The sequence below is a fragment of the Vidua chalybeata genome, chromosome 18, assembly GCF_026979565.1.
Source record: "Vidua chalybeata isolate OUT-0048 chromosome 18, bVidCha1 merged haplotype, whole genome shotgun sequence".
In the NCBI taxonomy this organism is placed as follows: domain Eukaryota; kingdom Metazoa; phylum Chordata; class Aves; order Passeriformes; family Viduidae; genus Vidua; species Vidua chalybeata.
In genome coordinates, this window is record NC_071547.1 from 2774979 (window position 1) to 2789537 (window position 14559).

The following is a 14559-nucleotide window of genomic DNA, read 5'->3' on the forward strand; positions in this document are numbered from 1 at the left end:
CGCAGGAGGGGGCGTGTCCAGTGGGCGTGGTCACGGCAGGGCCACGCCCAGCACCGACCTTGTTCCCGGGACGCGCCGCCGCCGCTCGGACCGGGCTGATCCCGCCGATCCCCGACCCGCCGCCGGTAAGACCCGTCCGGGCGGGCCGAGGCCGAGCTGCTCCTAAGGGGGAGCCGTGTGTGGGTGTCCGGCCGGGCTATGGCGGGCACGGCCCTTCCCGGCTCTCCCCCTCCCCGCCTCGGGACATTCTCCTGCGCGGGGACGGCGGGATGCGAGTGGGGACCTTGGGCGGCTCCAGCTCGGGGGCTGGGGACACTGCTGCGGCTGGCGGGGAGCTGCGGTGGCTGCCTCCTACTCCTCCTCCTCCTTCTCCTCCTACTCCTCCTCCTCCTCCATGGGCCGGATCCGCGCAGCTTTGCAGCGGATGGCAGCAGCGAGCACCCTGGGAAGCGTGTGCTGCTCCTCCCTGGCACCGCTGCTCTGCTTTGCGTCCATCCCTCCTTCCCCACCCTCCCCGTAAACCCCCGCGCTTTCCCCAAATTGCAGCCTCTGCCGTGTTTTCCTCCGCTTTTTAGTTTTTTTCTCCCGCTTGCCCGACCACCGAGCAGCTCTGGCCCAAGGGCGCAGCTTGTCCAGCGCCAAGGGCTGCCCTTCGTCCCGGTGCTTTGGTTTTGGGGCGCTGCGGTCACACAGGCCGGAGTGTGGCCGACACATGGCACCCCTTGCGCGGTGCCTTCCGCACTGAGCGCCGTCACCAGCTGCTGACCCAGCACAAATTTCAGGAGCCGGTACCTCCCTCTTGCCAGTCCTCAGGGCATGGCACCGGAGCAGGTGAGCGGCTCGGCTTAGAGCAAGTCGAGCTTTCCGCCCTTTGCCGTGTCCGTTCAGAGCCTGCCCCGCCATCGCTGCTGCCGGACGGACCCGGGCGAAGGCAAGGGCAGCGTCCCGCCCGCCCCGGAGCCTTCCCTCCCGCGGGACGCGGCTGTGGAATTCCAATCCCTTTTCAATTTCCTCTCGGGATTTTTGTTGTGTCATTGAATTGCATGCTGACTGCTCAGCGGGCTACCCCGAATTGATATCCAAGAGGGCTGGGGACAGTAAGGTGTGGCAAGCTGCGGTACATTTGGTTTAGTCTTATTTTGATGAGGGGGATCCGTTGTAGAGCTGAGCTGCTCTCTTGTCTGCTTTCCTCCGGTGTTGACTGCTTGGTTTCAGCTTTGGTTTCAGCTTTGTCCTGGGAAAGGTGGGCAGGGACTCTGGGATCATGACTGTCCAAGTTTAACACGTACACGGCTCCGTAGTGCAGGACACGTGGCTGCATGGATGTGATAGCAGCACCCAGCAGCCGCCACAGCAAGATTCCCATCGGGATGTGCAGATTTCTGCTTTGGGATTCAGCATGGGTGAAGGCATCCGGGAGGGAAGTTTGTCTTCCTTTGTGCTGCTCATTTAATGAAATACCGTGTGCAGCAGGGGAGGGGAGGGAGGTGCAGATAGTGGTGTCTGGGGTCAGGATGGGTTGGTGTGGAGCTGACACGGTTACCCCCCCATCCTGCTTCCCTTTCCCTGCCTCCTCCCTGGGGTAAATAACCCCGTCCCCCTCTTCTCACCCTGCAGCAGAGGCCGACATGAGCACGTCCTTCCTGCGTTAGGGCTGCCCCTCACCACGTCAGTGACCCCCAGCCCGGCGGCGAGGATGCGCGCCTGGAAGGCGGTGGCCAGCACGCTGGCGCTCAGCGGGGCCGATGTGGTGGTCACCACGCTGCTCTACACCCACGGCCAGGGCGGCCGGAATGTCCTGCAGGACCTGCGGCACTTCAACATCTTCAACTCGCTGCTGGACATCTGGGGGGGCTGCCTGTACCGCAGCTGCGTGCTGCTGGGGGCTGCCATCGGCGTGGCCACCAACACAGCCTACGGCCCCCGGCGCCTCAGGGCATCGCGGACCTTCATCGCCGTCGTCTGCCTCCTCATGGGCATCTACATGATGGTGAAGCTGCTGCTCTACTCGGAGGTGCGGAAGACCATCAGGGACCCCTGGTTCTGGGGGCTCTTTGCCTGGACCTACGTGGCGCTGGCGGCCACCTTCGGGCTGTGGCAGCTGCTGGCCTGTGTCACCTCCTCCCGCGAGGCGCTGGGGCCCAGCTCCGAGTCCCGCGCCGAGGTGGAGGAGAGCTGTGATGGGGGCACCCCGAGGGACAAGAGGGAGGAGGCAGCAGGTCCCACCATCCATAAACTGCTGTCCTACACCAAGCCAGATGCCTTCTTCCTGGGCATCGCCTCATTCTTCCTTCTCGTGGCTGCCCTGGGTGAGTGAAGGGACCAGGCAGGCTGTGGTGTGCTCCCATTCCCACCAGGAGGGATGGAAGAGCCATGGTGATGGGGCATGGAAGCACCCTAGGACTGCTTTTTTGGGGGGTGATGGGTGGCATGTGCTGCATGGCGTGGATGAAAAATGCAATGGTGGCAAAATCAAATGCGATAGGGGATAGAATCCCCATGTGCCACATTCTCAGGGTGTATTGTGTGATTGTGTATTGAGTATCGCTGTGGTGGGGATGGGGTTGTCCACAGGCTGTCACAGCTGGGAATACAGGTCCTGTGCCAGTCCCATGCAGTGGGGCTGAACCTCTGTGTCCTGTGCTTGTCCTGCAGGAGAGACCTTCCTGCCCTACTACACGGGGCTGGCCATCGACGGCATCGTGGTGCAGAAGAGCATGGATCGCTTCTCCACGGCAGTGCTGGTCATGTCGCTGCTCGCCATAGGAAGGTAATGCAGGGGCTGGATTTGGCCCTGGCAAAGAGTTTGGGGTTTTCCCACAGGAGCTCGTGGTGATGGTGGGCACAGGCACCCACTCCACCAGTTTGCTGCCAGGCCCCAGGGATGTGCTGTGAATTCTCTGAGCAGAGAGGCCGTGGCTGGCAGTCACGAGGCCTTTGTGTGGCCCTTCATGCCCATCTGCTGTAGGAGGGGGAGCAGGAATGGACACAGGGAATGGGTTCCCTGGGGAGTGCTGTTCCAGCAGTGCTGCGTTCCTTCCCAGAGCTTGTGACTACCATGGTTAGGACCAGCCACCGCTCTGCTGGTGGCACCCAGGAGAGGTGTGGGCTGGTGATAAGTGGTGTCAGCACTGCCCAGGCCCTTGGCCCGGCGTGGGGGTGTTGGTGTTGCTGAGAGGGTTTCGTGTCCATGGCTCTATAACGTTTCTTATCTGCAATTAGCTCATTTGCCGCAGGTATCCGGGGCGGCGTTTTTACGCTCATCTTTGCACGGCTGAACATCCGCCTTCGGAACTGCCTCTTCAGGTCGCTGGTGTCTCAGGAGATGAGTTTTTTTGATGAGAATCGCACAGGTTGGTTCCTCTCTCCCCTGGATTTGTTCTAACCCCTCTATCCCATTCCAGATTTTTTTCCCCGTGGCTTGCTCTACTGTCATACAGCAGACTGGGGGCAGCCAGAGGTGGCACCCATGTGCTCGTGGTTAGGAATAGAGGCAGAAAGCTCTTCCCTTTCTGTTGCCTCCCACCGTGGGAATGTCCCATTGCCATCTATCAGCCTGGCATCCAGAAGTCCCACCCCCAAAACTCCCATTTCCTTCCTCCTATCTGTGCCTGTTGGTGGGCCGCTCTCCAGCTCTGCTCCTGTCCCTGAAACCTCGGATGTGTGAGGCTTGCTGGGTGTGCTTGTTGCCTTCCCCGCTTCCAGTTCAGTCCTGTCCCAGTCCCAGGCTGTGTGTGCCACTCTGGTGTAACTTGCACACATTTAATTTTGTCTCAGTGGTATTTTTAGTTTTGAGGCTGTTGCTGTATTTAGCAGTCACTGCACAGTGCCTTGGTAGCTGAGGGCAAGCACAGATGTTACTGGAAGTGGGATACAGATAACCCTGGACTTGCACAAAAGCATGGGAATTCAGCTGGACTCAAACACAGGCCAAGGATTCAGGAGTTCAGTGTGATGTTTGCTGGCTGTAACACTCAGCTCCACCAAAAGGCACCGCCAGAGCTTCATCCCTTAGTAGCTGAGCCCATGTCCTCAGGTCCCTTGGGCCAGCTCAGGCTGTGGGCTGCCCTCCAGCACAGGATGCTGCCACAGTCCCCTTTGCTGTCCTACAGCCACCCTTGGTGACTCAGGGTTGTAGCTTGTGCCTTCAGATGCCACCTCCTGCTCCTCCTGCATGCAGCAATCCAAGCTCCTCTGTTTTGCTCCGCACAGCGGTGGAGAGCTGCCCCCCTTCCATGCCACCCTTCAGACCCCCAGCCGGTTGGATGGGGAGCTCCATCTGGCCCCTGGCATGGGATGTGGGACACGGTTAGGCAGTGACCTGCCGTGGTGACCACGTCCCTGCTCTCCCCTTCCCCGACCCCTCATTGCTGCAGGGGACGTCATCTCCCGCCTGACGTCGGACACGACCATCGTGAGCGACCTGGTCTCCCAGAACATCAACATCTTCCTGCGCAACGTGGTGAAGGCCACGGGTGTGATCTTCTTCATGTTCAGCCTCTCCTGGAAGCTCTCCCTGGTCACCTTCATGGGCTTCCCCATCATCATGCTGGTGTCTGATGTCTATGGGAAGTACTACCAGGTAGGCAGGAGCAGCTGGCATTGCCACAAGGCTGGGCTGGTCTCCCTGTGAAGCCATCAAGGAGCTTGAGGGTGGCCTTGGATCTGGTGGGAGTGATACTGGAGTGTTTTGCTGCCAGCAGTGGGGTGACATTAAACGTGTGTGGGCAGACAGGTGTAGCTTGGGCTCTTACCATGCTTCATGCTCAGGAGTGGAAGCATCTCAGGTCTGATAGAAGAGGTGGCTGGGCTGTGGAATGTCCTGTATGCATCTGCCTGTCCTCATGCCATCTCTCCTCCCACTTTGGAGTCGCTTGGTGGGGTCCCAGAGCCCAGGGCGAGCAGGGAGATGTGCCACGGGCAACCTGCCGCCCGCTGAGCTCCCTCTGCCTCCCCCTGCTCCCTGCAGAAGCTCTCCAAGGACGTGCAGAGCGCTCTGGCCAAGGCCAACAACACGGCCGAGGAGACCATCTCGGCCATGAAGACCGTCCGCAGCTTCGCCAACGAGGAGACAGAGGCCAACGTGTACTGGCAGAAGCTGCAGCAGGTGTACAAGCTCAACAAGCGGGAGGCCATGGCTTACACCTACTATGTCTGGTCCAGTGGGGTAGGTGGATGGCCCTGGGGTTTCCCTGTGTGGGGCTGGGATGGGCAGGGGAGTCTCTCCAGATCCCAAAGCACACGTGGTTCTCCTCTGCTCCCAGGGAGCTCTGTGGGGTGAGCCCAGCCCTGCTGTCTGCTGCCAGAGATCCCCGGGCTCTCGATCATTTGTTATTTTTATCCGTCAAAAAACACATCCCGTTCCGCCCCGAGGCAGCGATGTGTGGTCCCACGGAGCTGCCTGTTTTCCCCTGCAAATGGGGCAATAATTGATAAGAGCTCAAGGTCGTGGAGCGGCCCATGGCTGCGTGGTGCTGCAGTGCGTGCCTGTGCCAGCTCCGCTCCGGGGCTCCGGCTGGGAACAGCCGCGGCGTTGGTTGAGCTTCTGCTCGGGAACGGAGATCTTCTGCGTGTGGGTGGTGGCAGGGGAGGCTGCTGGGCTTTGGGCTTTTTTTTTTCCCCCCCCCCCCCACCCTGCAAAATGCTTTTTCATCGTTTAACACCAGATGGTTTGGGATTTCTCCAGGGCAAAACCCTCACGTGAGGCTGCCCTTGTCTCTGCACGTTCGGGGATCGAGGCAGTCGCTGGTGAAGGGTCTGTGAGTTATGGTGCCTTCACGCAGCTGTGAGAGACTTTATGGCTTCCCAAGTCTGGAAACAAAATCGAGCATTATTAGCATTGTTTCTGGGCTCCCAGGTGAAGCTGGAGCATGAACTGGGTTGACACTGATCCTGACAAATCTAAGAAGGCAAAAGCTCTCAAAAACCGCTCCTGCAGGGCTCACGTAGAAAGAAGACAATGGATATAGCTCAGCCCTGGTAGGGTCTTTCTTGGAGGGACTGCTGGAGCTTAAGGTCAGGTCATGGCAGAGCTATAGAGGAGGCATTTTTTCCCCCTGTATTTTTGTCTGTGTGAATTTACAGCCTCTTCTGGTCCCACAGGGCACCAGGACAACGCTGCTTTTTTGGAGTACCTGGGCAGCATGGAACAAAACCAGCTGAATAAAAGGGGCTGGTATTTGTCACATCAGAGCTGATCTGTCTCCTTTCTAGAGTAGGTGGTACCCCCCAGACTGTCTTCAGGTGACAGCTGAGGTTATGCTTCAGGGACTTGTACAGGCAAGGAGGATATTCTGCATTAATTTCTGGCTTGATTTTGTGTTCTAAATTAAAATGTGTCACACTCATATAACAGAAAGTTTATTTTAGTGGTAAGGTGACTGCATGCCTTGGATAATTTGAACATAGATTATTATGCTTGAGGACCTCAGTCCAAGAGAGAAGTTCATGAGATGCTCTGTTATTTCAGATAAATTCTGCCTCCTTGGCAGTTGTTCCTCGGGACTTGTTTTGTTGAAAGATATCTGCCCAGCTCCTTAAATCAGCCCATGTACTTGAGTTGTTTTTCTCATTTCCATGCTCGCTCCTAGGGCTGTCAGCTGCACTGTCAGGGATCCTCAGTTCAGGGCTCAAAGAATAAATGTCAGCACATGGAAGTTTGGGCTGTTGTGGGAGTAATGCCAAATGCACCAAAATACCCATTTGTCCTTGCTGATTCCGGGGTGTTTTCTTGCTTTCAGCTGACCCTGCTGGTGGTCCAGGTCAGCATCCTTTACTATGGTGGGCACCTCGTGATCTCTGGGCAAATGACGAGTGGAAACCTGATATCCTTCATCATTTATGAGTTTGTCCTGGGGGACTGCATGGAGGTGAGTCAGTTCTAGCAGGGAATCCCAGAACAGGTTGGGTTGGAAGGGACCTTAAAGACCATCTCATTCCAGCTCCCTGCCATGGGCAGGGACACCTTCCACACCTTCCCAGCTTGCTCCAAGCCTCATCCAGCCTGGCCTTGGACACTTCCACAGATGGAGCAGCCACAGCTTCTCTGGGCAACCTGTGCCAAGGCCTCCCTACACTCTGGGCTACCCCTTCTATCTCCCAGAAGGTCCCAGGGCAGTTGCAGGGATAGATCCAGTGCTGACTTTCCCATGACATGCCTTTGGTGCTGTAGTGCTGCCAGAGGGGGGATTCTCCCCTCTGCTGCCTATTCTCCCCTTGCTGTGGTCTCACAACCTTCATGTTCCTGAAGCAGCTTGTCCCCCCAAAAAGGCAGCTGGGACCAGAGGGGTCAGGCTGGCCCCACTGAAGGGCAGAGCCCTGGCTGCCTGCCAAGCACATTTCCTGGCGTGAAGAATGAAGGGATTACAAAGCTGCCTGTTAAATTTCGGGCTTCATTAAGAACTTAATTATATTACTTTTTTTTTTTTTCTTTCCCTGGAATAGGCTGCAAGCTGTTGTGATGGCAGCACATTAGCAAGATGGGATTGTGGGTGGGATGGTAGAGCCCACCCAGGGCTGCCTTCCCCTTGCAGAGGCATAAACTTGGCTAATCCAGGCAGGAATGATCCAGTTGAGGTTTCCTCACAACCAAGTGTGGTTTTGGTGGTGCTTCAGCCTCTGTGCAGGGGCAGAGCAGAGCTAGAGGCAGCTCGCCCAGCTCTCACCATCTGTTCAGATGACTGCAGCCTCTGGTGGGGTTTCCAGGCTGTGGTTTTGGTGTAGATTTAGTTTGGTTTGGGGTGGTTTTCCCCCTCCTGGTGGGAGGGGCGGTTACAGTACAAACTGTTCTGGAGCTCTGGGTATAATATTGAAAAACACCCTTTCCCTGGGTTGTCCATATATCCCTTCCATACCCAGCAGAGGAGGGAGAGTTTTCTTTCCCTGTGTCTGATGCCTGCAGTCAACATCGGGCGATGGGAGACTTGGGAATGCTTCAGCCATTCCCCTTTTGAGTGGCACTGGCTGATTTCCCCATCACTTGGGAGGCTCCCACCGCTGCCTCTTCCCTTGCAGTCCATCGGCTCCGTGTACAGCGGCCTCATGCAGGGAGTGGGAGCTGCTGAGAAGGTCTTCGAGTTCATCGACCGCAAGCCCACGATGGTGCACGACGGCTCCCTGGCCCCGGATCATGTGGATGGGAAGGTGGAGTTCAGGAATGTCACCTTTTCCTACCGCACTCGCTCCGCAACCCAGGTCCTCCAGGTGAGCCCCGTGGGCACTGCGCACTCCCAGCACCACGTCTGCTGCTCCATCCTGGCCAGGAGCAAACCCCAGCCCATGGGGAGTGTCAGCTGCCTGTCAGAGATGTGTAAAGGCAGGCTCAGTGCTTGCTGGAAAACAGATTAAAAGGAGCAGCGGGTGTTTAGGGCCAGCCTTCCTTACAAGGAATGAGATTTATTAATAAAACCTTTGTTCCCCGCTCAGGCATTAAACATGTCAGCGTGGTACGGGGCTTTGTGCCAAGCTGCCTCAGACTGTTTCCCTGGGAGAGGGGCTGGGATCATGAGGCAGGGGGAAGCAGCAAAGAGGTCGGTTTGCTTTTTAGAGGACCTGCTACATCAGCAGGCAAATCTGAAGCAATTTGGAGGCTTTTTGCTTCCTCAGAGCCAGGAGAAATGGCTGATGTGGCACATCACCAAGGCAGAGGGGCACTCTGGCCAGATCCTGGCTCCTTCTCTTGCGTAGTGCCCCAGGACGTTGAGAAGAGCCGGGACCTGAGCATGCTCTCCCATCCATGTTGCAGAACGTGTCCTTCACCCTGCACCCCGGCAAAGTGACAGCGCTGGTGGGTCCCTCGGGGAGTGGGAAGAGCTCCTGTGTCAACATCCTGGAGAACTTCTACCCTCTGCAGGACGGGCAGGTGCTGCTGGATGGGCGTCCCATTAACATGTACGATCACAAGTACCTGCACTCCGTGGTACGAGCGACTGATATTCTGGTTGTGATACCTGTGTTCTGCTTAGCCCACTTGCCACCTGCAGGGCTCTGAGGGGATGCATGGCACTGCTGCACGTTGCTTTGGATTTGATCTGGCAGCTCCAGAAATGTCCAGAAAGCTGGAGGTTGGAAGTGGTCCAAGAAATGAATTTGGATAATTTGTGGGGGTGGAAGGGAAGGGGATGGAGGGTGGTTTCAAGGGGAAAGGGAAGCCTTCCAAAAACAGAACAAAAAACATCTTTTGTTTGGTATTTTTTGGCCAACACAGTAGAATTATGTTTTTGGCTGTTGGATTAATTACCATCTAAATTGGGTTTGGAAAAAGAGTTTGTATTCCTCCAGCAATTTCTGCCTTAAGATCTTACAGTAATTCTCAGCTAATGGGGAGTTAAACCTCTCAGGATCCTGGCAGCAGCTGGAGCACCAGAAGGGCTGGTGCTTTGCCTAGGAGAGGGGTCTGGGCCCCTCAGCTCTCATCTGTGTGTCAGCACAGATCAGCCTTCATCTCTGCAAGTAACTGCCTCCTTTGTTTGCCCCCAGAGCAAATGGCCTCAGCAGTCAGCAGGAAAACCTGAAAACAATTGATCAGAGAGGGGCTGGAAAGCCAAAGTCACTGTGACTAATTTACATTCCCTGCCTGTACAGAGGAAAAATCAAAGGCCAAGGAAATCTTTCAGTTTAGAAAGCCTGGTGTGGTGTTAGGGGCATGGAGAGAAGTCAATTAAAATATGACCATGTCTCCCTGGCTCTCTCATGCACAATTCTGAGTTTGAAAGGTTTGATTCATTCCAATATCAAGGGTTTGATAAAGTAGCTGAATGTGACAGTGAACAGCCATGGCTGTAAGGCAGGACAGGGAGACTGTTGCTAAGTAATTAAGAAATTGCAGCAGTTACCTCCCTAACTTGCTCATTTGGGGCTAAAAGATGCAAGAGGGCTCATTCACATGGCCCAAGTGTGCCTACTGGCCTTGAAAGGAAAATCAGCAAGGGCCTGGGAGAGGGTCTTTCCGGCTGGACTTATCCCAGGAACCGGTTTTCCATTCTGGGAAAAGCAAACAGTGATGGGAATAACAGATCTGGAGCAAAACCACAGCAGGCTTTAGGAGGGGGAAGCCCATCCCAGATGCCAACGTGCCAGCATTGCATCAGGTTTCTTTCCAGCGAAATGGCTTTCCAGCAGAAGATGCAAACTGAGCACCCTGACGTTGGCATCCTCACTGGAAGCTCACCTTGAGCACTTCTCTGTCTTGCTTAATGACATTTCTATATCTTGATCTCAGTCCTTACTCAGCAGGAACAAATATCAATGGTCAGAGATATCATGCAGTGCATCTTCTGCTCCTGACCCCTGCTCTCCCTTTGCTTTCCTGCAGATCTCCCTGGTGAGCCAGGAGCCTGTGCTGTTTGCCCGCTCTATTGCAGACAATATCTCCTATGGCTTAACTTCGGCCTCCTTCGAGTCCGTGGTTCAGGCTGCCCAGAAAGCCAACGCCCACAACTTCATCACTGAGCTGCAGGACGGCTACCACACAGGTACCCACCCGCTGCTGGGCCTGGCAGCTGCGCGTCCTGGCAGCTCTTGATTTTCATTTTGACCCCTTACTCTCTCCCTTGACCCAACAGAGGCAGGGGAAAAAGGAGCTCAGCTGTCAGGTGGGCAGAAGCAGAGAGTGGCGATCGCCAGGGCCTTGATCCGAGCCCCTCCCATCCTCATCCTGGACGAAGCCACGAGCGCGCTGGATGCAGAGAGCGAGCACGCGGTGAGTGGGTGACCTGGCTGTTTGGGCCAGAGAGGGTTTGGAGGACAGACTGTAGCCTCAGTTTCCAGCCAGTGGACAAACTTACTCTTGATACAGTGCAATCAGAGGGTTGAGTAAAGCGTGAATTCCAAATTTGCTTCCAACGCTCTTGGAGCCACCAGGAAAGGAATAATTCCATGCTCACAGCAGCCAGTGCCTGACAAACATGATGAGGTAGGGATCTTTGCTGATTTTTTTCAATGTGGAAGGTATTAATTGGCATACAGAGACTCTGTGCAGCCTTTTAGGACAGGATACAGAGGAAGACCCTATAAAATGGTGCTGCAGCAAGGAGAGTAGGAGTGCCTGAGCTCAAATCCTAGCCAAGGCACCAAAGAATCCACACTTGCAGGAAAAGCCTTGAGCATCCTGTAAACTGGTTTATCTGTCTGGAAGTTTGGCCTTCTTGATGCAATGACTCAAGGGAAAGCCTGTTCAAGGTTGGGATGTGAGGATGTGCCTCCAATCCCAGAGGACAAATGCTGCTGGGGTAGCACAAGTATCTGACCTTGGAGCAGCTTGCTGCCTCACGGGTGTCACGTGTGTGGTACCTGGTGCCAGCCCAGGGCTGGCTTTGGCTACCCAGGGGTGTCAATGTGACATGTGCCTGATGGCCACCTGCCTGCCTTTAGACGTCAGTGCTATTGTCTCTTGACTGCGAAAAAACCCTCTCTTGCCTTGATACACTGAGGAAAGAATCCTGCTTTTCTGAGCAGCTGCATTCACCAGGCATCAGCTTCCTGCAGTCTCTGCCAGCACCACGTGGCCTCCAAATTTGGGGCCCGGCTGTAACAAGTCCCCAGCTTGCAGGATCAGACCTGTGCTCATAGCTCACCTGGCTGGACTGAGATGGTCTTTGAGCTGCAGCTGGGAGCTGGGCTGGACATGCTGGTGCTGGTAGTGCTGCAGGGAGCAGAGGAGAACACATCTCCTGTCCAGAGGTTTCTGGACACAGACCACAAAGCTGCTGCCCGGGCACTAACGCCTTTTCTCCCCGCAGATTCAGCAGGCGATTTACGGCGACTTGCAGAACCACACGGTGCTTGTCATAGCTCACAGGCTGAGCACTGTGGAGAGGGCACACAACATCATTGTGCTGGACAAGGGCCGCGTGGTGCAGCAGGGCTCGCACAAGGAGCTGATGGAAGAAGGAGGCCTTTATTCCAAGCTGGTGCAGAGACAAATCCTGGGGCTGGAGGGGGGTGGCATGGACGGTGTCCAGCCTGCAGCCCGGGGGGATGCGGCCAAAGCGCCCGGAGGGCTGGAGGAGGAGTTCAGGATAGACCATTCCCTGTCAGCCGCGGCGCAGGACGATTTCACCAACGCTGCTCCCAAGTGAGGGCGGCCGGCGCTCGGACGCTCCCTGGGATGGAGGTGGCAGAACAGCTGGGATGGAGGTGGCAGAACAGCTGGGATGGAGGTGGCAGAATGGTGCCGCTGGCTCACCCCACGTCACACACCCTGCACACCCAAACACACACCATAGAGCTTCCTGCAGGACACCTGCCGGCTGGCAAAACAGGGATTCACTCGAGGGAGCTGGGTCTTTAGCAATTCTCAGATTTTCTACTGGGTTTCTTTTCTTACTACCAGTAACTCCTCTCGACTGGGACTTTTCTCCCATCGACCTGCATGTGTAACTGCTACTAACTGTAATGGATGTTAAATGCATGCGTGGAGGGGAAGGTTGAAAACCCCTCCAGGAATTCCAGGGGGTGGCTTTTGTGGCTGGATAGAAAAACCATGACTGTAAAGCAAGGTCCTGCTCCCTCCGTCAGTCTATGGGGCTAATCCAAAGTTGGCCGAAGCCTGTAGGGAGTTCCCTTTGGCTTTGGTGAAAACTGGATCACTCCCATGGAGCTGAATTGCACTGAGTGCCTGCAGGCTCAGGCTCTCAACCATTGCTGCTCAGCTTGTATTACGTAGTATCCATCCTTGCTGGGACAAGCCAGGGGACCAGGAGGCAGATGTTACTTTCTGATTTGCTCTTGGTGCTTGGTGGGTGTTTGTTTTTAAGGATGAAACGTTTTACCATAACTGGGTTAGGTTTTGGGGCTTGGGGTTTTTTTTGGTTTGATTTGTTTGTAGTTTTTTAACGTTATTTGTGTGCACTGTGCAATGTCTGTCTGGCTCCAGCATCCACTGAAAATTGGTCTGTTGTTTCAGAATGTTTTTTTAACTCACAACCCCGGTGCTGGTGTGAAAAAAAAAAAAAAAAAACACTACTAAAGACAGGCAAAAAAACACTAAAAGACAGCACTTTATAAATCCCACCAAAGCTTTGTTCAGCTTCAGGCCATGCTAGCGACTTCACTGCATGGGAAATCCGTTCTGTCACGTTCCTTGAAGTCCAGCTTCAGCTGCCTGAACTTTATAATGTGTTTCTTTGAATATAATTTATTTTAGTATGAGGGGTAGAAAGAAATGTGTTGCTCCTAGCCCTTTGGGGTAATGGCTCTGGCTTAGTAGTGTTATCCTGCTATAGATTGGTGAAAAATCCTATGCAGCCAGGCAAGTGCTATTTTAAAAATAGCATTTCTAGGGGAACACTCACTCCAGACTCTGCATAGTTAAGAAATTCTCTCAAGCACTTTAGCTCTCATGTTTTCTGATACTTGAATGCTGCTGCATTTTCCTTTCCAGCAGGTTTGCATTTTTGTTATTGGCAATGTTTTGTTTTCAGTTAGTGATGTTTTACAAAGTCTAAATTTAGTGTCCTTGAGGAGGGATGCTCAAAAAAAAAATAAAATACTACCTCTGCCACTCAGCGTCGAGCCGCTCTGGTTGGGAGTGTTTTTTGCTTTCTGGGTTTTCAAGGTAATGTTCATCTGACACCACAGCTGAATGCAGCTGCTCTTGCACTTGTTCTGGGGAATGACAAGAGGAACCCACAGTGAAGGAGGTATGTAAAACACTTCAGTATCTGATAATGGCTGTGAGCCCAGCAGTCGGGATAACTCATTTCCATCCCAGATCCCGCTGGGTGTCAGTCTCCCAGGGAAGGACAGGCAGTCTAACCCGTTCTCAAAGCACCGTGCTTCCTGACTGGAATCTTTTCAGCTGCTGGCTTTTGTGATATGATAACAATCTGTGCCTCAGAAGAAGAACAAAATCTCCTTTTGTTTTCCCTCCCTCCACTTAGGGATCTTGTGTGGCGCTCTGAGCTCCTCAATCACCCCTTCAGTAAATGGCCAGGAGTTCCTGCTTGATGAAAATTTGCACTGTGGGTATGAGGAGGTTGGGGGTTCCACCCAGTGCTGACAGGCAAGTGATTCATTCTGCATTTTTATCAGTATCTGGGAGCAGAATGTGGCCACCAGTTCATAGAAGTGGAATTGATTTCTGCTTAATTAAAAAACTGGGGGAAAACCCAGCCAAAAAAATTGGGCTGCCTGGGAACTAGGAAAGCCAACTCAGCCTGCAAAGTACGGGTAGGACAGTGATCATTAGTACATGAGATGCCAGGAAAGAGAATTTGATTATGTCCTCTGTGTCCCTCCCAGGCATGACTGCAAAAAGGGAACTGGAGGATGCAATTAGATTCGTTTTATTGCAAAAACTACACTGAATTTCAGGAAGGGAACCCTGTTTCCCAAGGCTGCTGTGATGATAATCCCAGCATTGTATTCCCAGGTTAGGTCCAAACAGCTTCAACTGAAATGGCACACTGGAAACAGCAGATTGTCTCTGCTGGTGGCACCAGTCCCAGCTGATAACAGGGCCTTTGTTCATTGCCACAGGTGCTGAATTCTCTCTTCTGCATCCAGATAACTCAAGGCTACTTTTCCCCTGAGCCTCTCATCTTGTGGCTTGAACAGGCC

General features: G+C 54.4%; 1 protein-coding gene across 1 annotated transcript; it reads left to right on the forward strand.

Annotated features, from left to right (window-relative positions):
* Positions 1-53: 53 nt before the first annotated feature.
* Positions 54-13512, forward strand: ABCB9 (ATP binding cassette subfamily B member 9). Its single transcript, XM_053959657.1, has 12 exons — positions 54-125; positions 1618-2309; positions 2656-2770; positions 3223-3353; positions 4377-4582; positions 4970-5167; positions 6741-6869; positions 8014-8202; positions 8744-8917; positions 10313-10472; positions 10563-10699; positions 11739-13512. Exons 2-12 carry the CDS (start codon positions 1697-1699, stop codon positions 12075-12077), a joined length of 2391 nt encoding a protein of 796 aa, XP_053815632.1. The 5' UTR covers positions 54-125; positions 1618-1696; the 3' UTR covers positions 12078-13512.
* The last annotated feature ends 1047 nt before the right edge of the window (positions 13513-14559 follow it).